Source organism: Aricia agestis, chromosome 16 (genome assembly GCF_905147365.1).
Source record: "Aricia agestis chromosome 16, ilAriAges1.1, whole genome shotgun sequence".
NCBI classification, from domain to species: Eukaryota; Metazoa; Arthropoda; class Insecta; order Lepidoptera; family Lycaenidae; genus Aricia; species Aricia agestis.
In genome coordinates this window covers 1,512,709-1,538,224 of record NC_056421.1, presented here as the reverse complement: position 1 = coordinate 1,538,224, position 25,516 = coordinate 1,512,709, and the positions used below count along the sequence as shown (strand labels likewise).

General features: G+C 38.5%; 1 protein-coding gene across 2 annotated transcripts in view; it reads left to right on the top strand.

The window, feature by feature from the left end:
• LOC121734796 (mitogen-activated protein kinase kinase kinase) overlaps positions 1 to 25,516 on the top strand; it is a 57,040-nt gene that overhangs the window by 12,678 nt on the left and 18,846 nt on the right. For both annotated transcript variants that reach the window (XM_042125413.1, XM_042125412.1), the window contains exon 2: positions 23,913 to 24,052. In XM_042125413.1, the coding sequence (XP_041981347.1) occupies positions 23,913 to 24,052 (140 nt within the window). The remainder of the gene's footprint in view (positions 1 to 23,912; positions 24,053 to 25,516) is intronic.

Below are 25,516 nucleotides of genomic sequence, written 5' to 3'. Positions count from 1 at the left end.
ACCAATTTTCATAGCACTTTTTCCATTCTGATTGAGGTATCTCCAAAACGTGCATTTTGAACGCATCAACAGCCTCTTCGCGGCTCGAAAAACGTTGACCACGTAATTTGTTCTTCGCGTATGGAAATAAAAAGAAATCGTTAGGTGCCAAACCAGGGCTGTACGGCGGATGACCAGTCAATTCGATCTTTTGACCCTCCAAAAACTGAGTTGTTTCAGCTGAGGTGTGACAGCTAGCATTGTCGTGATGTAATATGATTCTGCGTTGTCGGTTGTCCTTTCTTATTTCTTCAAAGACTTCTGGTAAACAAATGGTCGTATACCATTCAGAATTAACCGTTTTACGATTCTCTAATGGCACTGTAGCCACATGTCCATTAATTCCAAAAAAACAGGCGACCATTTGCTTCAAAGTACTTTTTGCACGAGTAACTTTTGTTGGTTTCGGCTCATCTTGGAACACCCACACCGTTGACTGTTGTTTAGTTTCGGGGTCATATGCATAGATCCAAGATTCATCACCTGTGTAGATATTATAAACGGCTTTTGACGTACCACGGTTGTATTTTTTTATCATTTTTTTGCACCAATCGACACGAGCCCGTTTTTGATCGATTGTCAAGTTCTGCGGAATCCAACGCGAACATATTTTTTTTACAGCCAAATGTTCGTGTAATATCTTATGTATGCTCGTCATACTTATGCCTAAGGACGCCTCTATCTCACGATATGTAACATGACGATCACGCATTATTAGTTCCCGCACAGCATCTATATTTTGTGGGACAACAGCTGTTTTTGGGCGACCTTCTTTATTTTCATCCGTGAGCATAGACCGCCCACGATTAAACTCACTGTACCAGTGATAAACAGTGGTTTTTGATGGTGCTTCATCTCCAAAAGTTGCGGTGAGTTGAATAAAGCACTGTTGTTGATTTAGCCCACGCCGAAATTCGTAGAAAATCATTGCACGAAAATGTTCACGCGTTAAATCCATGGCAAATGAAGACACGCAATTTTCAAAATGACGCCACAATGGAAAAATAATTGACAGTCACATGAAACAAAATGTATTCTTCAACCAAAGAGTTCTATTTTCAAATGTTGTAATTACTTTTTAAATATTGTTCTTGTAAGTGGCCAGTTCCGGATACATAAATAGCAGCCCTCGTAGTATCAACAATTTTTCATATGAGCGAGCGTAAAGAAAAATAAGACGTTTTTAAAACAATGTCCCCATTTAAAGAATAAGAACTTGACAGCTCAAGCTCTACTGAGAATTTTTATAATTTAGAAGTTGTAGGTAGTTTTAAAGGGCATCTTAAGTTCACATATATTATTATAATCTAGATTCTAAACCCACCAAGCCCCATAAGCTCACTAAGGTGAGCAAGACATAATAGAATAACAATAGATTTCCGAGAATCCACGATCGAGAGATTAAATGTCCTTCCCGTGGTCCAATATGTTTCCGAGCTGCTATTTTGTAGCCTTTTCAAAGCAAACAAATCTTTACTAAGACACTAAGGCTGGTATAAATAGTCAGTACTCAAGATGCATCTCGGTCTCAAGACACGGTTCGGGCTTTGTGATTGGTTGGCTATCAAAATTTGAACCAATAACAAGGCGAACCGCGTCTTGAGACCGGGTCGCATCTTGAGTACTGACTATTTATTCATACCAGCCTAAGATGCGACGTGAGTGCGTCGCGCCAGTTTCACAGTATCATTAGCCTAGTGTCGGTTCAAGGTCGGAGTCAACGCTCGCGGCCGCGGCTTACAGTTACGAACCAGCGGCCAGCTCACGCGTGTATTTACTTTGACTGGCACATCATATCGTTGAAGAGAAAAATCTTGTTAAAATATGGCTTCATGTAAAGTGGTTCTTCTAGCCGGGCAGCAGAACTGGTGGTAGACCACATGTGGGAATGCCGAAAATTTTAGTTTCTGAAAGCAATCCTACTACTATATTACTAATTAATATTATCCTACTATCCTACTAATATTATAAAGGCGAAAGTTTGTTTGGATGTATGGATGTTTGTTACGGTCTACTCTTTCAAACAAAAACTACTAAATGGATTTTAATGAAACTTTACTACACAACGCCCCCAATTTTTCTGGGTCCCAACCCAGAAAAAAAATGGTTTTAAAACGTCTTATTTTTATTTACGCTCGTTCATATGAAAAATTGTTGATATAGATAGATAGATACTTCAATTTCATAAACTTCTGATCCTACTTTTTGTTATGTTTTCATACCTGTATCTTATCACTGTTACTCCTGGAATAACAGAGAATCTACTAAGCTGCTAATTGCCTTCACTAGTAGCACGTAAAAGCTAGGCTAGGATCTAGCTGGCGTATAGCGGGACAGCACGGCCTTGACCGACCGTGCCAGGCTCCAACAGACACCGATTTAAAAAACTTCACTACAACTTTACCTACATTTTTATACACGAGGCGTTGTTGTTGCCCAGTGCCCACTCGCCCGTTACTCGGTGGAGTATGCGATACTTTGGTAGAGCTTGGACTCTTGTAAAATGATATCTCCGTATGATATTCTTCGTGTGTAAATTGAGGAAAATATAAACGTTCGTCGTTATCTTTTGAAGCTTTCTAGCTGTGATAGTTACTTTAGTACCGTGATCGCAAGAAATATTTTCCTACAAGTACTGTTGCTTCGTAGCGCCTGGATATTCGTTTATGGCGCGAGAATTTCTTTTTCTTTTCTGGGGACAAAAATTGCCCTTTGTATTTACCGGGTATTTAATATCTCTAACAGACAGACAAAAAGACACTTTCTCATTGAAAATAACAGTAGTTAGTATGGATTCAGATAACAATTATCTAAATTGAATATCCAATTAATAGAAACAACGTCGTCAGAGACAGAACTGGATTGCAACAATCGTTCTGTAACTGCTTAATTAGCGGCTTGCCGAGTGCTTTCCGAGACCTATAGATATAGCTGATATAGCTGACCTCGACTATCGAGATAATATTTAGGTACGGCTCTATATAACCTAAAACGATGACTTGAATTTAACGAGAAGTCATGTAAAATACAATTATTATTGTCAAGGGCCCCTCCACTTCCATTGTCAGTATGATTGCAAAGCAATCTAATTTCTATAGCATGCATATAATCGACGAAGAGAGGCGAAAAGAAATGATAGCAAAAAAGAGCTATTTTGTTTAAGATTATAGCGACTAGAGATCATAGAGAAGCGACTGTTTTTGGACGCCTTGAGATTAGCGTATTAATAAGTCCTTTCAACTCCCAAGCGGTCGAATTCGATTGCGATAACAATAGAATAACAATAGATTTCCAAGAATCCTCGATCGAGGGATCAGCTTCAAGCTTACAAGCATTAGAAAAAAGGCTGTCCTTATCACAAGATTTTACTATACTGCAACAAAGTAATATAAGTAATAGAAAATGATAAACTACAAAGCCCAGCGTTAGCATAGTTTATCATACGATACGTCACTTACAACGCTCACAGTGTCTATCCCCTAGATCTCTAGGTGTCAGCTGCATGACACAATATAGCCTATGTTATGCCTGCAATAAAGCCCGGATTTGCCTCTGACAAGAGCTCTATGTCAACCATATAAGGATCATTCTCATAGAGAATGTGAGGCGAAATAACTCAGAATGGAACTATTATTTAATCTGTAACGGAACACTATGAGAATGCTCGAGTCTATGATTTATTGTTTGTTTGGATACTGAATAGTCAATACCAGTTATTGAGTGCGTAAAACTATTCAGCTGCGAAAAACTATAAAGCTGGATCTTGAATTTGGCAGAATTAAATATCACTAGAGAGCGTTAGAGTGAGATAAATGGAAAAATTTGGAGAAGCCCAGCAGTGGGAGTCCCACTACGAGTATGGCGGCGCGGAATGGAATGGAAGCGAATTTTTGCAACGAAACTGTACATAGCACAATGAACTTTATGTCAACTGCAGTATAGCACACAAATTAAATACGAGTCCAACTTTTCGGCTCGTATTTAATTTCGGACTTCGAATTATTTAAGCTCGGACTTCCATTCCATTCCGCGTGTTCATCGGGGTTGGAGGGGTTGAATACGAAATAACATCAGTTGTTACAATATTTGGACAGTCATTTTACTATACATGGGGTAAGAGAATAAATCTGTTTAAATTTAACAATGGTTCATTGTCTGAATCAGCTGTTTATAGTTTACACAGTGTTGCCAGCAACTTTTGGAACCACAGAGGTACAAACAGTTAACAAAATTTTAATGGCTGTTTTTGTATGGATTTATGAATCTAGCAAGTGGCTAGTGGCTATTGACTCTGTTGTCATAGTTGTGTATATCTAGTACCGGATCAAGCCGTACATAATTACGGACGACATTGATCGCTGCGCCGGCGCCTGTGTTATCTCTCCCACGCGATTTGCCAACACTATAATATGCCGTGTTATAATATAATCTAAAATCTATCGCAATGGACTGTGGCCTACACTTGCACGACAGGATATGAGATACATGTTAAATATGTCTTAAGATTTAAATTCTGTCCATTTTGCTTAAAAGTTAGGAACAGGGAACGTTGTATCTCGCTTTGTCGCAAAATACTTACTGTCTTTTAACCCATCAATCTATTGTGTCTGCGATACCCACGATGGAGATATGAAAGTGGATCACCGATAAAGTACACTCTAGGTGAGATTAAACAATCGCCGGCAGAGATGCGGACTGCGGTAGGTTCTAACTTCTATCGTACCCGCGACTCGTAAGCCGTAAGGGGTTTTAGTGGGTAGATTCTACTGGGGAGTCCCACATAGTATCCCGGCCGATGCCCGATGTCCCCAATCCGCCGGAGTGGATGTTTTATTGTTATTGTTACATTGTTTACTCGATAACGGTAAGTGGGTTGTCTATGCCGTGTTTTGTGACTACGGTCACGACAGACGTGTTGTTGTTTATTTTTGTCAATGATGCAATATTGTAAACACGTGATAAATACGCGTGGAGTATCTTTTACCATAAATTGGTAACTACGTAGTTTAAAAATAGTTACGTTGCGAATACAAGGCTACTACTACAATAGGCTCGCTTATACTTGACTAGATACTATACTATAGCCCAGTTTTATATTACGTATTAATTAAAAAAAAAACTTCATTAGGAATTATAGCTCTTATGATAAGAGGACGTAGAGGACGCCCTATAAATAAGGAGGTTTGATGAATTTGTAAATCAGCCACCCTCCCGATATAATCTTGAATTGGATCAGCTCTCAATAGTTCAGTTGCGCAGAAATTCTTGTACCATGCTGAATCCGTGACGATATCTAGCCTTAGATAGAGCCTATCCCGAGTCCAAAGTATTTCCACACCTAAATCTGTTAAGCGTTTAAAGCATGTAGATTGTAGAGTTAACAAACAGATTTCGCTTTACAATATTTTCGTTCGCTGATACTGATGCTGGGGTCACGCAGTACTTTCATTCATCTCGCTCACTAATATGGCGTTCGTTTACAAGCTGCCATATCAGTGGGGGCAGCTTTCTGCCGTCTAATGGACAAAGGTTTACATACCCGTCGCATTGCTAGTTTTCCTGTTTGCGAGCGATACGCCGTGTTTTTGTACCGGCTTGTTATCCTGTACTAGGAACTTGCCGCTGGTTTTATACGTATGAGATTATAGCTGGCGTATAATTTAAAGAACGGTTGGCGAAATTGGAGAAGGCAATCCGCCTTCGTTTGTAGAATCTAATAACATGTCGTCGTCTGATCGCGGTCTACCAATAACGATCCATTCATTCAATCATCCATCTACCAATCTACCTATACGTGTCTCCGCGCTCACTCCTCGCCCCGCCAAAGAGACCTAAAAATGAACACTGCGCTTTCCCATTTGCTGAGTGATTTTAAAGTTGTGCGCAACCTATAACTTACGATCAGTGCACGGACTACGAAGCTATGTTAAGTTTTTAAAACTGAGTTTGAACTCCTACATACCATGGGAATGTTTCAATAACTTACAAGGTGATCAAAATATCTCTCTCGTGGTATGCGATAACACGTCCAACGTAATGTATGGCGTCATCAAATCTACAGATTATGTTTGGTACCTGGTATCAGGTATGCATGATAATTGATAAGCTGTTTGCCGTTACATGCTAGGGAATAAACACCAGAGGGACAACATTGGCCTCTTTACTAACGAATAAGGTATTATTTCTCTCTCGATTTCTGATATGTACTTTTTGCTTGCCAGAAAAGACAAGACAATAAGGAGGCCTCCTATTGCATTACAAAACAGCGAGCCTTTCTTTTAGAGTTCAGAAATGTTGAACTAGAGCAAAGACATAAGTTAGACGTCGGAAGCTCCCACAGAGAAAAGCGTTCGGGCCATTTTGTCTTTAAAGTTTAAACGGATACATAGTGCAGTGCCTTCGGATAGTTCTGTTCAATTGTTAATTCTACTCCACTTTCAAATTCTTGAACACTATGCATCTTTGATATGGATGCATAGGATCTGGGAGTAGAGGAGGTGAAGGCGTTTTCTACGTATTGGTTCAGTGTAAACGGGGCTGGAATATTCTAAATAGCAAGGCTACTGATTGCAATGATCTTACTGATAAAAGTACTGGATCGTAGTGTTATCGAAAATACCATGTACCAATTTCGACCTATCGAAAAGTTATACTCATTACCCCTTTAAATGCGGGTTGTCAATCTTTGTAGAAAAGATGGTTTATGCAGCACTGATGGTAACTGATCATTGACCTAAAGACAATTTTAGGAGCAAGGGAGGCGGCTTACAATAGTTACAAAACTTACTAAACTTACGTCGCTTGTTAATAAATTGCTTTTACATTAAACTTTTATGACATTAAGACGAAGCTAACATAAATAATGTTCCTTCGGCTAACACATTCAATACACCGGGCCGCGCGAATGTCGCAGTCGTAAAAGTCGATCCAGGTCGACATAACTAATTCACGGGCGGAGATGTAAAAGTTGAGGGGGGGGGGAACGGAATAACTCCAAGTATCTAGAGTAGGGGGTTAGGAGGGGGTAAGAGACACACGTGGAATATTTTTACAGGTCCCCGGGAGGTCAGGTGAAATGTCCCGCCTCAGGATAATATTTGTGTAAGAGATTAGGGAATGGTATATTATATGTTTAGGAACAGCATATTCTGTGTAATGTTTTTTTTTTTCTTTTTTTACCCGACTACAGCGAAGCCAAAAGGAAGGGTAATAATTTTGGCGGTATATAATGTATTATGCATGTGCCTTCGTAGTAGCATTTTTACTCGTTCGATTACAACAAATGACGTGTCAATATTTCATATCATATTATCATTTGGATATTATCCAGAATGGCCCTAAAGGATAGGCTACCTACTACCATAACTAAAGTTTGCTTAATAGAATCCCTCGAACGTGGAAAAACCAGACATAATAGATTATCTATAGTTATCGCGGTCGAATGTGACCGCTTGGGAGTTGAAGCATTAAAGAGCATTGTGCTTAAGTATATAAAACACAGTGTGCCCACGCCCATTTATCTTCCAATATCTCCACTTTGCAGCACCTATCTAAAAGTATCTGCGCTATTTTAACCCTTTCGAACTAATGGACACGAATATGCGGGGACGTGATCGCACATGAAAAACGCCGCATTTCAGCCCCCAGGAAGTTCGCCGGGCTAATAAACAGACAATGCCCCTCAACCCTTCTGCTGACGACGCGAGACGCTGCACTTTGTCCCGTGCCTCAGGGATGAGATATGGGGGCTTTGATCTATGTTCTAAAACTTGAGAGTCTTAAGCTGAATCTAATTAGTTTAGAATTGATAGAACTTCTTTGAAAGCAGGATGAATAATTAAGTGTCTTTGAAGGTCTTCTACCAAAATTGCAAACCATAAAAAATTATTCCGCACATATTTATATTGTAATGATTTTTTGCGTGGAAAGTTTGGTGGCTAGAGCTTGTATTTTTCCAGATGAAAACTGATTCTCCTTCTAATTTTTATTCAAATTGGTCAGCATTTTTAACGTAAGCAGATGAACGGATCCTGTTTTTTTTTCTTAACACTCGATGTGTCTCTGTTTTTTCATTCAATTTCGTTCAATAGCTTTTAAACATAAAGATGTTACAGATAGAGTTTCAACAAAGTGTCTACAGCCTGTAATGTGGATATTCAAATTGGACGAACTTAATAACCTGTTACGTAATAACACCAAGTATCAATAGTATTTAGGGCCGAGACCTCCGCATCAGTGGAGGGCACACAGATAAATTATCCGGGTAAACGGCTCGGGATGGCCCTATTTATATGCCCCCGTGTGCCCGCCCGCCGAGGGGAACAGTTTACCCATTATTTATGTACCCCGTTATCCGTTTTCTTGGAACCCTAAATACATTTTGGGGTTACGCTGTAAAAGCCTTATCTACACTATTAAAAGAAGATATCGTGGTATCTGTTACTAATCTTCAGTTGCGTTTCCATTAATTTCACTTATATGCGGTTTTCTGTTTGGAATTATCTGCCTGTAACTTGTGGTTATAACAAACATATTGTCTTTAATAACTTCACCACACCAAATATTATAGGCCTTAAGGAATTAGGAACTAGATAAAATAAAGACGTTGATGAAATCTCGAAGAATACCCAATGGCCGCTAGAAGACACTTACGCTTGGCAGAAATGGGCATAAATCTTGCAAAAAATTTTTTATAGAAGGCTTTAAGAACATTATCCTTATAATACCGGACAAATGCTTAATTAAACAACAATTATCTAGTATTTATTCATAACATGGCGTATAAAAAAGCTAAATAAAGTAAACGACATCCTCTCGTCCGAGGGGCGGATATCAGAACGTGACTACGTGGTACCGATCCGAAGGATGATGGAGCGGTAATTTGAATAATTCGCACATTATACTGCGCCAGCGCAAGATATGTGATATTTAGTGGATCATTTAAAGTTGATTGAGTACGGAAATTGCTCAAATATTAACTGTCAAGGACTTGGAATCTACGTTACCTACTGCATTCCTAAGGTGGCTGTGACAGGTGGGAAAATTAAGAACTCTACATTGAAAATTGAGAGCATATGTTTTGTATTTTACGCCTTTTGTTAGCCCTTATCACAATATGCTTCGTGGTTTAAAATTATCAATTTTGGATATAATACCATATATTATGATTCGTTATTAATAAGTTGGCAATATTAAAGAGTCGGACACACTATATCCGATGCATAAATCTGAATATTTTAACGTAGATTTTAACTATCATTTCAAAACTGAATATAATTTACCTTTTGTCTAGGATGGAAATAAATAATAATGCCGTCTTTTGACATTCATTAGATTTGTAACAATTAGAACAGGGATGACATGACATCTACTCCAGTTTTAACTTTAACCCAGATCTGCACGAGAGCTTCAGATAGTTTAACGACTAACCCATATCCTGTTTTAGTTCGGTCACCATCGCCTTATGTAACGGTTGATATTGAGATGCGCTGAACACTTACAAGTTCGTTAACAATGTCTCATGAAAACTCATGGCAACAACTAACGAGCATCGCTTTACACTTCATTAATATCGACTGCTGTACCGATACCCAAGATGGTGGCAGCAAGTTCCAAGTGCGTTTTAATTGAACTAGTTTATTGGTTCTCGCAAGATGCTATGTGCTAGAGCACTAACACCAGCTTGCTTGAATCAGGGATTCTCTCTCTATTTGAGATTCAGGATTCTCAAAGATGAAGTTAACAATGGGAAAATACTCTTGACTCGAGTCGAAGTTGTTTGATTGCCGAGTTTAAAATTTTTGTTTCCAAGTTTGGTTAAGGCCGTAAGGGAATGCTATGCTAGTAGAACACCTGATTGTCTCATAAGTCATAAGAAAGACGATGCATGCATCTGAGTATTGGTGTGGAAGGTATTACGTTTAAGATAATTTTCTTTATTAAACCCAATTTAAGCAATGTATCGAACGTGTGTCTAACTCCGCGAGCGAAATTCGGTCCGACTTGTTCAATGAAACGCGATATGTTTACCCTGCGACAGTTTAGTTGCACCACATCGCCTTTATTAGCGAACTGGGTTAGGCGAGATTACGACTTGTTTACTTGCCAGCTGAGACCCTTGCTCAACACTGGTTTGGTGGACATCTTGTCAAGTTATTCGGCTGTCGTTGGGAATAAATGGATCCTTTCCTAACAGAGATGACACTGGCCGGTACAGAGATGTACAAAAGAAAAAGATTGTCATGGTAATGTGTTGCATTCTCTATGTAGAGAATGCTCAACACTGGTTTGGTGGACATCTTGTCGAGTTACTCGGTTGTCTTTGGAACTAAATAGATTCTTTCATATCAGAAATGACTCTGGCAGTTACAGAGATGTACAAAAAAAGATTGTCTTAGTAATGTGTTGCATTTTCTATATCAATAATGGACCAATAACCTCTTCAGAACAGTCATCGCTTGAATCACTACGTAATTTAAAGAGGAGCACATTAGTCTATAATAATTGCCCAAGACCGACGTCTCATCTGCATTATATCTTCGCCCGCGTCTATATAGTCTATATAGACTTCGCAATCATGGCTTTCCATCATGGCACAACGTGGAGAGGCCACATTAGATGCGTTGCAAAACAATTATAGTACGTACTACGTAGTCATGTTAAGGACCCGAGCCTTTTAAGGAAGACTACATGCCCTAAGAGAATTCAAAGAAAACATCACAAGAAATCACGTCTTGCGATCTATAGGCGGATCGTCAGATGTGCCCATAATTATATTCAACGGAGAAATTAGTTTAATTAATGGCCTGGCGCGACGGCATTATGCAACGCCATTATCTACACTGTTCTTAATTATTTTACTTCTACAAGACCTTTGTGTCAATGGCAGTAGGACTATTTTCAAAGAGACTCCTAGGTCTGAATGAACTGTATGGTAAGTAAGGTCTATTAGCCACTCCTTGTCGCCTTTAACGTACAGAATGTGAGGAATGGAGTCGCTTTTTTACAGGAATCTTGGTTTTGTTCATCGTTAAAATAGTAGAGCTATGTATGTAGATTAGTGGTAATTAATGTTAGTACTTCGGTTATTGCTTGTTTACATTTTGTGATGATGATTTGAGATAGTCTGAGATAATTTTCATGTCTACAATCTGTTGTCTATAAAGCTTATGCGGTATTTCCACATTGGCACATGATGGGAAAATGCGAATACTAATGTGCAAAGGAGCGTAATATTAGGTATCTTCTGCTGGTTATTTGTGTGACTCGAAACAATGCCTGAATACTGAAAAGCCCAAACGATCTTATATATTCGCAAGTTTCGTTAAAGGGTTTCTTCCATCTTTCATTTCAGACAAATAACCTAAACGCCTTCTTGAAACAGACGTTCGTAATAAAAGGGACTCACACCCGGTGAATATCAACGCGTACGAGGTACCCATAAAGTACGTCATGGTTTTAGACCTACCCCCTCCCCTTTTTTGTCATAAGTGGTCACTTTTGTGAGACCCCCCCCCCCCCCTCCGTTTTAGAGTTCTGTACCCAAAGGGTAAAAACGGGACCCTATTACTGAGACTTCGATGTCTGTCTCCAGGCTGTAACTCAAGAACCGCTATAGCTAGTATTTTGAAATTTTCACAGATTGTGTATTATCTTTAGCCGCTATAACAACAAATACTAAAAACAAAATAAGTGAAATTAATATTTAAGGGGGGGGGGGGGCTAATCGCGGCGCGAGTGCGACTCACACTTGGGCGATTTTTAAATGTAACATATGTTGTGATGTCACAAAACTTAAAACCCCTCCCCCTCTCCTTGTCACACTTCGTCGAAACCCCACCACCTTTATGTGTGAGTTGTGACATACTTTATGGATGGCCCCCAAGATGAGCGCTGATGTATTGACTTGTTCCACCGGATCCTCTCCGCTTCCTCGCTTCATGAATTATGCATGGGACATTGTGGGTACCTGTCGCCGTGTAGTCGGGATGTTCCGGTCGGCTAGACGAGTTTTTTTATGGAATATGGAATTGCTTGACTTGGTCGTAGATAGAGTCTAGAGTCTAAAAGCTAAGATTATTTATTAGACTCAAATATATTAAGTAAGAATAAATGTAATTTGATTAATCTGGTGCATCAAAATTTACAAGGTATGGTAGGTAAAGAACTTGAAATTGAGTTATTTTTAAAGGAATTTAACATTGATATTATTTGTATATCTGAACACTGGTTCAGACAATATGAACTCACTTTCAGTTTCAATAACCACCAGATAGCTAGTTCGTTCAGTAGAGAAAATGCCATTAGAGGCGGCTCTTTAATATTAATTAGAAATAATTTAAAATTTAAGGAACGTAAAGATATATGTGGAGACTTTAATATTAATTTATTGGATTTAAATTCCACAACTGTTAGATTCACATCTTTATTTAAATCATATAACCTTTGCAATTTGTTTCATGAACCTACAAGAGTCTGTGAGACCACAGCAACTTGTATTGATAACATATTTACAAATCTCATTCCCGATAACAAAGAAATAATTAATAAGTTAAGCTCTGATCACTGTGGACAGTTAGCATCATTTAATCTCAATTGCGATAATAACTTAAAGGATAATCTTGTGTTTGTTCCTGTGACTACAAAACGTATTGAGCAATTTAGAAGTAAATTAAATTCAAATATTCAGTCATTGGGTAGATCAAATAGCTCAGATGAAGCTTTTGCTAATTTGTTTAAGGTAATAAGAACACAATTTAATACAGTATTTACTTCTAAAACAGTTAGAAACGATAATAAAAAAACCAGATTTATTGAATGGGCAACTAAAGGAATTAAAATAAGTAGGCAAAGATTATATGAATTGTATGATGAAAGGTGTAGCAACAGTAGTGAATCATTTAAAGCCTATGTTAAAAATTATTCTAAAACCTTCAGAAAAGTTTGTAAAGCTGCTAAGGCTCTATATATCAAAAATAAAATTAAAAAATCTAAAAATAAAATTAAAACTACATGGAAGGTTATATCTGGTGGGACTGGAAACGTCACCTGTTGTAACACTGATTTTGAATTATACTTTGAAAATAAAAAGATTACAAATAATCTCGAAGTTGCGACGGTCTTTGAAAAGTTTTTTGCTGACATTCCGGTCTCAACTACAAAAAATCTAAATTCCTCACCAGAGCAGCTGCTGAAAAGCTACTCAGAGACAATGTAAAGGAATGTGATGTCAATTTTAAGTTTAGGGAAATTAGCCCTAGAGATATTATTGATACCTTTAAATTGTTGAATATTAAAAATACTACTGATCTCTGGGGCATGTCTACAAAAATTATTAAATCGATAATTGACATCATAGCTCCTCATCGGCAATAATTTTCAATGACTGCATTAAGAGTGGTGTTTTTCCTGACTTAATAAAGCACAGTTAGGTCGTACCTTTATTTAAAGCGGGAATTAAATCAGATCCGACTAATTACCGGCCTATCTCGATTTTACCGACTCTTAGTAAAATATTTGAAAAAATAATAAGTGAAGCGACGGCAGTCAAATTACGACGAGGTAAATAGTGCTCTCTCAAAAATAGTACATTGGTTTAATGTTAATAATTTACTTTTAAACTCTAAGAAAACCAAATGTTTAAAATTTACTTTGCCCAATGTTAGGCATGTTGAAACCAATTTACTATTAAATGATGAGAAAATGAATTTGGTGGACTCCATTATATTCTTAGGCATTACATTAGATAGTAAATTACAGTGGGGTCCTCATATTGCTAATCTTGCAGGTAAGCTCAGTTCTGCAGCATATGCAGTCAGAAAAATTAGGGAAATTTCTGATGAAGACACGGCAAGACTAGTTTATTTTATTTATTTTCACAGTAGAATGTCTTATGGAATCCTTTTATGGGGAAACGCTGCCGACATTAATACAATTTTTGTGCTGCAGAAGCGAGCTATACGCTCAATTTATAAAATGTCAGCTTTTGAATCTCTGAGAGAAAAGTTTAAAGAAATTGGTATTCTAACTGTTGCTTCTCAATACATTTTGGATAATGTATTGTATGTTAGAAAGAATTTAACTAAATTTAAAACTAAAAGTGATAGTCACGGTAGAAACACTAGAAATAGGCACAAGCTGGAAATGCCATTGATCAGACTTAGCAAAATAAGTAAATCTTTTAAAGGTCAATGTGTACGCCTTTACAATAAAATCCCGGAAAACGTTCAAAATCTATCAATTAATAAATTTAAAAAAGTAATTAAAGAACGTTTGTGTGCCAAAGCCTACTATACGGTCAACGATTTCCTAAACGATAGCACATCTTGGGAGTAGGATGGCTGCTTGCAAGGCTGCTTCTACATTTATTATATGTGACTTACAATTGTGTATTCATATTGTATAGATTAAGTTATTTACATTGTAAATTTTTTTTTTTAAAGACAAATTTTCCACTTTTTTAGTAAAAAGTGGCCCCGTGCGAGTTTCTTACGCCGGTTCTTCTCGCCGGGTTAGTTCCCAAACCGGTGGTAGGCAACATGTAGTTCAACATTCTGAAAATATTTGATTCAAATTTATTCAGAAATAAAACAATTTTTATTTATTTTATTTTTATTTAAGCGCGGTGTCAGCAAAGGTTAAGGTCACGGGATTTTGGGAAAGATCTTAGATGTCGAATTAAAATACACAACTTTACCCCAATTTTGGCGGAGTCATGTCTTCTGACCCGTAAGTTCGGCATCATGCAGCAAACCAGCCTTATAATTGAATGAAGAAGACTTTAATTCTTTGTTCGTATTAATTATTATTGCTGTTGAAATTCCTCACATAACTGTTTCTCAACCCGAGCAGTTAACCAAAAATACTCGTCTCAATATTATATTGCCAAATAAACCATTAAAAAAATTCAAAATTAATTAAGACGGTTTTTTGGCGGCACATTTTTTTATTTGTCGGATGATGTTGATGAGGTCAACGACATGTCCGTCCGTCATCGACCTAAAAATAACAATCAAATACAGTATTAATTAAGCTTTTGAAGATTCGTAAATCGTTAAGCGCCGTTTCGTGTAATCGCTAACAGTACGCGATTATGCACGGTTTGGTATGTTATAATTCTTTAAAAGTGTTTTTACTTCTTTTTATTATCGTCTTTTATTTAGGAGCTGTGCCCTTTGGAGATTTCATAATTCCAAAGATCTTCAGTCAATTCAAATGGATCTTTAGTTCAGCTCACAGTAAGATGACAGTTTCCCGTGTTTTTCTAGCGACATATTTCATTATTCTTTCTTGGTCAAAACATGTTTAAGATTGGCAATAGTGTTTATATAGACACCAATTGCTCCTGTCTGAATGGTGTAAAGTGTAAACATGTTTTTTCCTCAACGAGTGTACAATAAAGCAAAATCATTTAGCCATTTTCGTCGCAGCGTTAAACATTTAAATCACGGCGCGCTGCCAAGGCCTGTAACAATAAAACTCGCATGTCAGACAGAAAACAATTCAACAGAATGTGTTTGGCAAGATCCTCCGTGACAATTGTAAGTGTAGTTGCACATTGCCGGAAAACGCAACGACATTTTTTGAGTTCTGCGTTTGAAATGCCTTCTAGAACGGCTGCAGGCCTGTTTTAATTGGAGAGCCAATGTTTCAACTCTGCGTTATATTATATCGTAGTGGTTTTGAGAACGGCTGGTTTCTAATTGCAGAGGTGAAAGAACTAATGTATCAACTCTGCGTTGTACCCTAGTCCTGAAATGTTTCACTCAGCAATACCCCCAATTTGTGACTTTTTCACCCAATGCCTTTTGACTGTAAAGACAATCCAATTTGTGACTTTTTCATTGTAAACAAGGAAAAAGTTCCTTACACAGAAAATGATTATTTGGGTCCTTTGGTGTTGTTTTCCAGGCAGTTCTTAAGCTTTTTTTCAATGCGACAAAAACTTTTGCCTGTATATCAATATGTAACCTAAAAATGTCCAATCATTTTCGCTGTAAAAATATGTGTCTCTACGGAGAATGTCTCTACTAAAAATTTCCAATCGTTTTCACTATAAAATGTCTCTACGGAGCAGCTGGCAATCATCACTGGCCTAAAATCGCAGCGTTTCGCCCACCAGATGTGTCGTCGCCCTTACGGTAGACGGGTATGTCGTGTCGTGCTGTCAGTCGCGCAGGCGCCGGCTTTGTCGACTGATGGACGTTTCAATGGGCCCCCGTGCGGCCCCCGTGCTGCCCTCGTCACAATGCCTGAATACTGTCCTCGTGATGACATGGAGTTGAATGGTTGGGAAAGTATGGATGCGAAACTGAAAGCAACTACCTAGTGAGGTATATGAATTATGAATAGCAGAGAAAGTGGTTAATGGTTACCCTTTTGATGTGTAATAGTCTGATAATGTCTGGCAAACAAATGATATCTAACAAGATGGTGGTGGGGTTTATTTCCTTAAAGGAATAGATTTATGTTTTGTTTCACACTAATCCTCTTTAACTATGGTTAGACCGCACATGTAGAGTCCTAACCCTACTCCTATCTTATATCTTTAAACGAGCAATTCTTGTATATATTATGTACATATATACAGGGTGTAACAAAAATAAGTGATAATACTTTAGGGTGTGTACATGTTCCTTGTAGAGAGTTCACTGTGTAAGTAGCAGCGCTGAAAGACCAAATTTTTTTTTCACTTTTGTATGGGGAAACTCGTGACGCTCGGGCCCTTGCCCATACAAAAGTGAAAAAAATGTTTCGTCTTTCAGAGCTGCTACTTTCACAGTGAACTCTCTACAAGGAACACGTACACACCCTAAAGTATTATCACTTATTTTTGTTACACCCTGTATAATTGGAATCTCGGAATCGGCTTCAACGATTTTCATGAAATTTAGTATATACTCGTAGGCCATAGGGGGTTTCGGGGGCGATAAATCGATCTAGCTCGGAATCATTTTTAGGAAATGTCATTTTATTCGTGTTTTATCGAATACCGAGCAAAGGTCGGTCAAATAGCTAGTAATAATATCATCATGGAAATAAAATCTTCCTTTCAAGTAAACCGTTCAATCATTTGGGGGAGGGATTGATTAAGTCAACATAACTTTACATTTGTTGTAGACATTGTCTCAATACCTCCAACAAAAATGTGCTTCCAATAAATTTACATTGGGAATACACAAGAGGTGTGCAAATTGCAATATATTTTCGTAACACTACGGTGGTATTTTAAATTGCTTGAATTTATTACCTCCGAGCTCAGTGAGGATTTGCGTCTTGCGTCTGTCTGAATATCAAAGTTGACCGCATCCTGTCCGAACAGACGTGTGGGGCATGTTAATGGCTTTTCTAAAAACTCTTGAAATTACTGATTATATGAACAATGATGTTACAATTAAATAAAACTCGTCGTTGTAAAAACTCTTAAAGTGTTACGTACCTAATCTATCTTATATCTTTAAACGAGCAATTCTTGTATACAGGGTGTAACAAAAACAAGTGATAATACTTTAGGGTGTGTACGTGTTCCTTGTAGAGAGTTCACTGTGAAAGTAGCAGCGCTTTTTACATGCCCATCCGACGCTTTTTACATGCCCAACCGACTTTTTACATGCCCATCCGACGCATGGATCATCTAACATCATACTTGTTAGAGTAAGATGTTAGATGATCCTATCAAAGTACCCGTGTGGGTACTAGAGCGAGCGAGAAAAATGCGTGGCTCGATTTTTTTTCGGCGGTCTCCGCTTTTCTGACATTTCAATAGATTTAGTTTAGTGAAATGACATATCACTAGATATTTTTAGTAAGAAGACGTAATAAACAAGAATATTCGACATCTGCCGGGATGTCGTGATATCCCTAGGGATATCGTGAAATCCCTGATATCCTCTTTTCCCTGCGACATATATAATTGGAATCTCGGAATCGGCTCCAACGATTTTCATGAAATTTTGTATATAGGGGGTTTCGGGGGCGATAAATCGATCTAGCTAGGAATAATTTTTAGAAAATGTCATTTTATTCGTGTTTTATCGAATACCGAGCGAAGCTCGGTCAAATAGCTAGTATATATAAAACTCAAAGGTGACTGACTGATTGACATAGTGATCTATCAACGCACAGCCCAAACCACTGGATGGATCGAGCTGAAATTTGGCATGCAGGTAGATGTTATGACGTAGGCATCCGCTAAGAAAGGATTTTGATAAATTCCAACCCCAAGGGGTTCAAATAGGGGATGAAAGTTTGTATATAATAATACTTTTTAACGCGAGCGAAGCCGCGGGCAAAAGCTCGTGGTATTATAAATTGTTATAATTGGGTAAACCTCATTGTTCAGATGCTCTTGCTAGAACTTTAGATTCTCAGATAGAAGCTTCATTGCATTGATAAACCTAGATCAATAGAGTAGTGACTAATTAAAGAGAAGCATTTAACTGAAAGGACGTATGCTTTTTAAAGACAAAAATTAATAATGTTCCCACAGCAGCAAGCGTTTTTTTTATGAAATAAGGGGGCAAATGACCAAATGGGTCACCTGATGGAAAGCAACTTCCGTCGACACTTGCAGCATCAGAAGAGCTGCAGGTGCGTTGCCGACCTTTCAAGAGGGAATAGGGTAATAGGGTAAGAAAGGGAAGGGAAGGAAATAGGGCCTACCCTATTCCCTTCCATAGGATTGGGCCTTCGGTAAACTCACTCACTCGGCGAAACGCAGCGCAAGCTGTTTCACGCCGGTTTTCTGTGAGCCCGTGGTATTTCTCCAGTCGAGCCGTCCTATTCGTGCCGAAGCATATTCGTGCCGAAGATCTCGGCTCCAATTAATAAAAAAGGTCAGAAACTATTAAATGTCAACACATTATTTTATTGTCTCCAAATCCTGTAAAGTCGCTTTAAAATCAATGCTTCGTAACTCGCAGTCGCAGAGAAGTTATAAATCATTTATCTTGTGGAGGGTCCACACAACTTCGGACTGGAAGGTAAAGGTCAAGTGTTAACATTAAGACTGGAAGTGTGCCTCCGATTTTGTGTTAATTAGAGCCCGCACTGCCTGGCCGGAAATCGCAGCATTCCGAGCGGTTATCTGGCCTTTTTGCTCTTTAAATTGTCCGAGTTATGTTGGAGCTTGTTTTATACTGGAAACTAGATGTTGCTCGCAACTTTCTTGCGTCGACATTTGTTTATAGCGTAGAAATTGTGCAGTTTCGCGTGATACAACGTATCCTGTGCCCCTTCCCAAAAAGTAAGATTGACCTAAATTTTTTTTGATTGGCCTATAAGTAAGATTGACAATACTCTTAAAAGACAAATTGACAGAAACTCTTTCGCATTTCTAAAATAATATATCAGTAAATTTAGTATGCTGTATGGAAAGGAAATGGTTACGCCAAGCGCATTGTTTTTCTTATTTTTAAGGAGTGTTTTTATACTCTTTTGGAAGGACCAATTGTATGTATTTAGGCTCACTCGTTTCAACCAATCGCTATCGCTCTGTGCGAGTATGCGCATCAAGACATGCGCTTACAAATTTCACGCCATTCCCTTGCCGCATTGCAATCGGACTTGGTGCATAATCAAGTCGCGGGCAACATCTAGTATGATATATAGTTTAGACATATTGTATGTTATGTAAGACGGAGGCCTTGCGGGCTTCCCGCTACGTGACCGCGGCTCATGAATTTTAACCGACACATATTGATCACTGATGATCCACGATGATCCATGATGATCACGTACACCACTGCCGGTCGGAAAACCCCCTAAATGTCTTAGACAATACTAGTAGATTTGTCAGGAAACCCTGATTCTACCATTTTAGCCCAGTATTAATACAGCTTTGATGCAGTCTCGGACTTTGATATCGTAAATGACAAACTAATTAGCCAACCAAACCAACACCGAACGCGCTCTGATTGAACTCTCTCTCTGAATTGAAAACTCTAACTTACCAGTTGGACGTCATATAAGAATACGGTTTTGGCTTTTTCATAGGATCCAAACTAGATCGAAGCTGCATCAATATTGGATTATATTAGGAATATTGGTCATTATCTACTTATTATTTTCAAAGCATCCTTATGCAATGTATCTATGGTACTGCTTTTCTATGTCAATATGGTAAAAGGATTGGAAGAAAATGGGTTGCTATTTGTGGTTGTCTTCGATCTATAAGACTGCCGTCAGACACCTACTATTTTTACTACAGCTTAACGTAAATAAAGTGAGGGGACTTGTTGAAAAGAGACAGGAATAGAAGTTGGAACTTGAGTCCAGACTATATCGATGCAAAGAGATTGGAAATAGAAGGTCTCCTTGCAAAGTTATCAATGGTTTAACCGTTTTTTTGATCCCGATTAGTAGGTAATCTAGGAATTTCGCAGGTATCGGTTAAAAATCTGTCATGCCTAATCGGTGGTAAAATCCCGTGCAGAATCAGCATTTACTCATCCATACTAATATTATAAATGCGAAAGTGTGTCTGTCTGTCTGTTACCTCTTCACGCCTAAACCGCTGAACCGATTTTGCTGAAACTTAGCATGGAGATACTTTGAGTCCCGGGAAAGGACATAGGATACTTTTTATCCCGGAAAAATGTACGGTTCGCGCGCGATAACCGAGTTTTGGCGCAACAGAGTTGCGGGCGTCATCTAGTAAGTCATAATTCTTGCCAATACTCAGGGTGTATAATTATCGCACCACGGGTAAACAGTGTTTTATCCCTGTCTGATACGTTTGAAAAATGGTTTGACGAGCAAGGATAAAAAATTGTGGATTTTTTACATTAAGAAATGTTAAGTATAGGATTTTGTATTTTAGTCATATTTTCCAATGGTTGTATATTGGAAAATCCTAGCCTGCTGTACCTAATTGGGGATTTTACTGACTATTTTTTAAATGTAGAGTTAAATCAAGCCATTAGGGCGTTTGTGCACTACACGTAATTTTACCGTCCGGCGTTCATAACTTTCACGTTTGCCAATAAGGTAGGAAATCGAGATGCCGCGCCGCGCCGGATTGTAAAATTCCGTGTAGTGCACAAACGCCCTTAGGGATGAAGTTATAGGAACCCTACACTACTGTTGTGTGCCAAACCACAGTTAATAATTTAACCATAGTTATGTTAATCGCGTTATTAACAAGGTACGAAACACACACGTTTACAGAAAATAGTTTAGGGCTTAGATGTTCTTGCGATAGTAGTTTTATGACTTTTATGGTAACAAATTGTAAATATGGGGCGGTATAAAGTTATTGGAATTCACGGAATGAAAAGTGTTGCTTTTTTACGTTAACTTTATGTGTATTAAAATGTTTATTTTTTACTGAATGTTGCCCGGAAGCTCTTTGTGTCGAAATAGAACCTGGGATTAAAAAATAAAACTACATACTTAATTTACTTATCCTTTCCCGGGACTTTTTACTTATTCCTAATATCATCAAATTTTGTGGAGGGATTGAGAGTTTAGTCAGACTTTGGTATTTATTTACAAAACAAGTGTAAATTATGTAATGTAACAAACAGATCGTCGTGACAAAGTTGTGTTATTTATTACTTTTGCTACCACATACATTTTACTGTGCAGTGTGCTGTAATAGCAAACATAAGTTGACCAAATGTAACCTCAATTCTATATTAATTTTATGCGATATCAATGCAGATTCGTTACTTTTTCGATCCTTGCTCAGTTTCCGAGGTTTTTGAAAGGAGTTTATGTATTCAACAGCGTTGTTGATTGGTTCATATTTTGACATTCAAAACTTTAATCGACAAACTACAGAAACTGGGCACCAGTTAATTTTCTATCAAACTGAACAAGATATTCTAATAAAAATTTAATATCGTTGAGAATACCATTTTTAGTTTGATAGGAAATCCACAAAATCGGACAAGGAACTAATAAGTTTTGACAAACAAGATTTGAATGCGTTAAGGACTAACGTCTAAGGACTAAGGTCATACTGTACTCGGCGAAACATGGCGGTAGCGGTCATTGACTCCCTGTCAAAAACTTGTCATGTTCTATACAAAGCCGCGATTGACAACATCTGACACTTCACTGTCAATCGCGGTTTACAGAGAAAATTACAATAGTTTACAGGGAGCCAATGACCGCTACCGCCATGTTTCGCCGACAAGTTGGAACCGAGCGACACGTCGCAACTGCAGACGACGTGCCGTCGCGACACTACTGGTTTGTACTCGTATGTATTTCTATGAAATACCCTCCGCAGCTAGCGACACGAACCTATAGCGACACTTATTCATAGAAATGTATATAGGAACCAGTAGTGTCGCGACGACACATGTCTGCAGTTGCGAGTTGCGACGTGTCGCTCGGTTCCAACCGGTAGAAGATATTTGTAGAATTGAGTGCCGTGGAGTGTGCCATTTGCGTTGACCTGAATGCCTGGAATGGATTTTATAATTCCTTTCAGCGTAACGGTTTTAGCTCTAGTATTTGGTTTAATTCTTTTTCTAGTATCGGTGGTGGAAATAACGTTTTAACAATTAAAATATCTGGGTCTGCAATGCCTAGGTATCTGTTTAAAAATATTTTGTCTGTACGCGTCGTCTATTATATAAGACACAACGCGTATTGCAAAACAAAATAAATTATAGACTAGTTACTAGTATATTAATCTTAATATTGTTACGTGCTAGGGTTCGAGGATTTGGAGAGAAAGACCTGGTGACTCTCTTGAAGACTTTACTAACTATTGAACGTTCGGAACTTCAGGCACATAAATTTACGGAATGAGAAGTATGTCTATACCAAATTTCATCAAAATTCGATCAGCTATTTAGGGTTAAGTTAACTAACAGAGATACACTTTCGAAGATGTAATAGCTAGCAAGGTCGCAACAGACTTTCTGACTGCAAATAAAATATTAGTAAAATAAATATGCATCATCTTTTACATTGGTAACTGTTCAAGGGCTAGTAGCAGCCCATTGCGACTTCCTCTTTCCTTCCCTTCTTTACGAGGAGTAAAGGAGGAAGGGATGTCCAATATTCGAGAATTTGGGTATTGGAGGGAAGGAGGAAGTGGAGTGGTTAATCCGGCATGACATGGTGACCTCACCACACCCTCGGGCGATGGGATCCAGGTCGGGGCGCCCACGCCGCTCCGACCCACATGCATGAACGCTGCACTGGTTATGGCCTGAGCGTAATTAAAAACTTTGGTAGTGTGGCTTAGGTGTCGGTGTACTTTTTGATACAAGAGCGAGGGCTTGAAGGCTGTTTAAACGTAAATAAGGTGTGCTGGACTGGAAGAAAAGGATGATATTGAAGCTAAGTTCAAGTAATGAGTTACGATAGCACTCATAAAATAATAGCGTCATGTACATTGTACAAGAAGGCAGATCGAATACGGTTGGACTGACTATGTGACTATAGCCGTCCGCGGGTCAGATTTGCTTTCGATCAGTTTGATTGGATTGGATCTTTCTCGTATATTCCCCCTCGTATTAATATTCACTACTTGAGGTACCGAACAGAACAGCACTAAGCTACTAAGTCCTCATTTGTGTTTAATTACTTAATTCCCCAGGAGCTCGGCCTAATAAATAAATAAAATAATAAAATAATGGCCAGCTAAACTAAGTCTCAGCCCCTCATAAACATACCTGTGGCTATTGTGCACAATTAACGCCACATTCATGAATCCTGCAACGCGCTATCGATGTTTTCTAAGTGCATCGGTATATAATACAGGACATCTAAAATCAATCACGTGGGGTTCGGCCTGACCGAGTATAACACAGGCTATTCCTATCTCGGTCGGAAGATCCTTTGCGGCCATACGCATATCCCGCACTATCTTCTATGTATAACCATTACTAACCCAACATCTCTCTTCATTCCAGTACTGCTGAGCGAGGCGATCCTGCCGGACGACACGCTGGAGGACAAGACGCTCAAGATCACGGACTTCGGTCTGGCGCGCGAGGTGTACAAGACCACGCGGATGTCGGCGGCGGGGACGTACGCGTGGATGCCGCCGGAGGTAACGTGCTCTTCCAGACGGCAGACCCAGTAGGTCTACTACGAAACTGTTTTGAGACACAATCGAATGAAAATGCCGCGTCCTGCTCTAACAACGTCATTTCACATTTGTTAGAGTAGGACGCGGCATTCTCGTACGATTGTTTGAGTCTCAAAACGGTTTCGTGGTACGGCCCCTGTAGCTAAGAACCTCATCTGATGGTCATGGACACTACGGTAACCTTATACATACAAAGTGTAACGAAACTAAGTAAAACACTTTAGGGTTTGTATGAGTCCCCTGTATAGAGTTCACTGTGAAAGTAGCAGCGCTGAAAGAGCAATTTTTTTATGGATTTGTATTGGCAAGCGCCCGTGCATCATGATTTTTCCCATACATAAAAAAGTTACTCTTTCAGCGCCGCTACATTTACAGTGAACTCTATGTATATAGGGGACTCATGCCCTAAAGTATAATTATCACTATGTTTTGTTACATACAGCTGTATAATATTATGTATTAGCTGCAGCTGTCTCTAGAATAAGTATCGGATCAGTAGGCCTATTTCTTCAGTTGGCTGCAGGTTTACTTTAGTTCCGGAAAATGTCTATGTCATTTTACGAAACTTAAAGTACATATTTCTATGCCAAATTTTATGAAAACCGAATTATTAGTGGTTGTAGCGTTTTGCAAAGTAACGCTGAGAGACGCAGCTGATTTCGCATTTTTGCATCGCATCGCACTTTCGCATTTATAATATCAACCATGGATGTCAATTTGTTAATGCATTTAAAAGTGCAGACAATTAAATAAAGATCATGTAACAAATTCAAAGTACGTACTGAAACGAACGAGCTTGCTCTACAAAAGACTATTCCTAGATTTCTCTATCTATAACAAGCACTTGGAGGCCTTATTGATTTCTGATTACTGCATCTATTTGAAGCTGCGTTCGCTATTAGGCTTTGTGGGGCGACAAGAGAATGAGATGCAGCTTGTCTCCCATTTCGGATAGCCATTAGGTTTAAACTCATTTCTTTAACACATTAAACAGATCACCTACATTAAATCCAACCCCTACAGTGAGTTTTAAACTACTATTACAGACTAGTTGTGTATATTTCGGCCATTTTACGTGCATATTTCAGCATTTTGATAGTGCATGAGTGTATGAATAATCCGACGTCTACTTATGAGGAACCTTTCAATATTAAATGCTGCCTCATACTTTTAATCTCTTTCATGCTTAACTTACACATAGTATACACTATAGGTACATATCGTAAGTATTCGTTGCGGGCAAGAACTAGGTAGACCCTGTTCCTTGGTCTACTATACTTTACTATTTACTACAGTACATACTGCAGTTATAGTAAATACAATAAGTTTGTAGTATATAACTTAGGTTAGGGCGGGGTTATGTTACGCAATAACCAGCGCAGGCGAGCACAGGTGCGCCCTTATAAACTAAAAACTGCACCTTAC